At 42.9% G+C, this 2,338-nt stretch overlaps 1 protein-coding gene across 3 annotated transcripts in view; it reads left to right on the top strand.

Moving 5' to 3' along the window:
• The first annotated feature begins 509 nt into the window (after window positions 1–509).
• The window catches only part of LOC113207109 (uncharacterized), an 11,851-nt gene continuing 10,022 nt past the window's right edge, over window positions 510–2,338 (top strand). The window contains exon 1 of one of the 3 annotated variants that reach the window (XM_052273956.1): window positions 510–670. Coding sequence is in view for 2 of the 3 variants with exons in the window: in XM_052273955.1 (XP_052129915.1) it covers window positions 733–792 (60 nt within the window). In the remaining variant the exon portion in view is untranslated. Of the gene's footprint in view, window positions 793–2,338 lie in introns of all 3 variants that reach the window. The other 2 variants (XM_026423500.2, XM_052273955.1) reach the window with 2 other exon arrangements.

The following is a 2,338-nucleotide window of genomic DNA, read 5'->3' as shown; positions in this document are numbered from 1 at the left end:
AAAAATATTTTTGCAAACGTTGAAAATGAACACGTAGCGAACGACTTAACAGTTGTGGGGGTAGAGGGCTATGCCCAGGTGAAGACATATCTGTCCATTCGGTACTGCCCTTGGTTGGGATCAAACCGCCAGCCTTCAGGTTCGGAAGCCGCAACCTTAACCATTCGGCTGCCGGCTACCTGCGTGGGGAACAGCGTCGGCTACTGGTGTGCTTCGCCCACCTGCCCGGTGGACTTCCCACTCGAAATTCATACCGGTAACTCTGAATTACAGATTCAGTGTATAGTCTGAAAATATACTGAAAATTTTCGGACAAATTGCTCTGAAAACCTGATTCAGAGTAAAAAGGCTGGATTTTCAGTCTAAACTTTGAAAATTTTGAGTTATGGTCTGAAAACAAACAAAATTCAGAGTGCCGATTCTGAAAAACATCTACTGAATTTTCAGAATTTTTTTTACAGTGCTGGCCCATCTCCACCACTTCGCACTCTCATCGGTGATCGCGTGCAGCTGATGGGAAAGCTTCATTCCGATATATGAGTAACCTTCGACAAGCGTGCGACGCGGTGTCAAAAATTTGGTAGCATCATCGCACTGTGATCTCGCTTGAATGTAGCTATAGCGCCATGGGATGTGGGGGGATTAGATTCACTCTCGATAGTCTCGTAAGGTTTGGAAACCAATTTTTGGAGATTAACAGGGAATTTTTGGATCACGTTCAGAACAAAAATAATGACAATGCTCTACCGGGGTGAAATGGTTTGTGCACAACTTACTAGAGCCCTATTCAAGGTGCGACTTTTGTGTCCTCACCACTACAGTGGTGATCTGGCAGAAGGGTGTAAGTCCAGAAATAATATGTCGATTTTTTTCTTCGGTCCAGTTTCATAATATATAGTTTTTGCGCTGAAATACCTTCAAACAAAAAAGATGCTTTTTTTTGGACTTACGCCTTAGTGTTCGATACTTTTAGTTGGCTGAGCGATTAGCGAAGCCTATTACTCCAGTGATCAAAAAGTTTCGCGTCTGTCTGTCTGTGTGTCTGTGTGTGTGTGTGTGTCTGTCTGTCTGTCCGTCTGTCATCACGATAACTCGAGAACAAATTGAGCTAGCGACCTGGGAATTTTAGGGTCGTTTTGTATCATAAAAAGACAGATCAAGTTCGTAGTAGAGCATTCTAGCTCAAAAAATGGATTTTAAAAAAATCAAAAACCACAGGTCCCCAAAATGATGTTTTTTAAAAACATTTTTTTAATGTTTCCTAAGGGGTAACTCATCAAAGTAGGGCCCTTAGGCCGAAAATTTCGTCCGTTTGGCTCTATCTCTAACCGTTGAGGCGCCAGACACTGTTTTTCACACGGAAATGACCCCAAACCATTTCAATGTTTTTTCTCAAATATTTCATGGTCTCTGAAGGGTCAACTCGTCAAAATAAAACCCTGAGGAGCAATAATTGTGACTTTTGGGGCCGAAGGCCTATTTACGACTCTTTCTTTTGCCCGACTCGAGTGTCAGCGCCGCAGGCCTAGGTAGATGTATGCCAGGCGCGTCGCAGCGTAACAGTGTTTCGTGAGATATCGCGAAGCCTGTTACGCGAGACGTGGTCTGGCGTACATCTACCTAGTTTACCTTTAATTATGCATATTTTATTATCATTAATTCTGCTAGGGAAGTTAAAATAGGAGCTGCTCCCTTGAGTGAACGCTGTAATAAGTTACGAAGCCATGATTTTTGTCCATGAATTCGTTAAAAGCGATCGACCGTTTGCAAGACACATGTACGTAGGGGAGATTGGGGCGCATTTGACCCCGGGGCACATTGGTCTACCATCAATTTTCACGAGGATAGAGCAATCGCAGTGACATATGACTCAAACTATAGGAGGAGCCATTCCCACCCTGACTGATTCCTGAAAGTTATGGCAAAGTTTACTGGCAACCATCGAATTGGTGTGGGGTTAGACTTTTTTTAACCTCAAAATCAGGTAAAAGTAAAACGTGTTTATTCGACAACTAGCCCATTTAGAGCTACATGACATGATTTTTTATGGTTGCAAACCAAAATTCATAGGAAAGCCTCCTCTTTTAGCTGCAGATTGCACCCATTGTCCAATTAGTTAGGACAATCCAGTTATCTTTAAGAGCCATTCATTGAATTTGATACCCTTGCGGCAGATATCTTTATTTTTTTGAAATCCTTTGTCCACTTGGCATGTTCTTCTTAGACTAACACGTAGACACCCTAATAGTATTCGAGAAAAAGCAAGGGTTGTATTCGGCAATGTTTTAAACGAACCAGGGTCGTTTCTACCCGACAGCGTGGCGCAGGGGGGAGGGGT

This window comes from Frankliniella occidentalis, unplaced genomic scaffold (genome assembly GCF_000697945.3).
Source record: "Frankliniella occidentalis isolate FOCC.00 unplaced genomic scaffold, Focc_3.1 Scaffold317, whole genome shotgun sequence".
NCBI lineage: Eukaryota > Metazoa > Arthropoda > Insecta > Thysanoptera > Thripidae > Frankliniella > Frankliniella occidentalis.
Note: the sequence above shows the minus strand (reverse complement) of the source record. Positions and strands in the feature narration are given on the sequence as shown.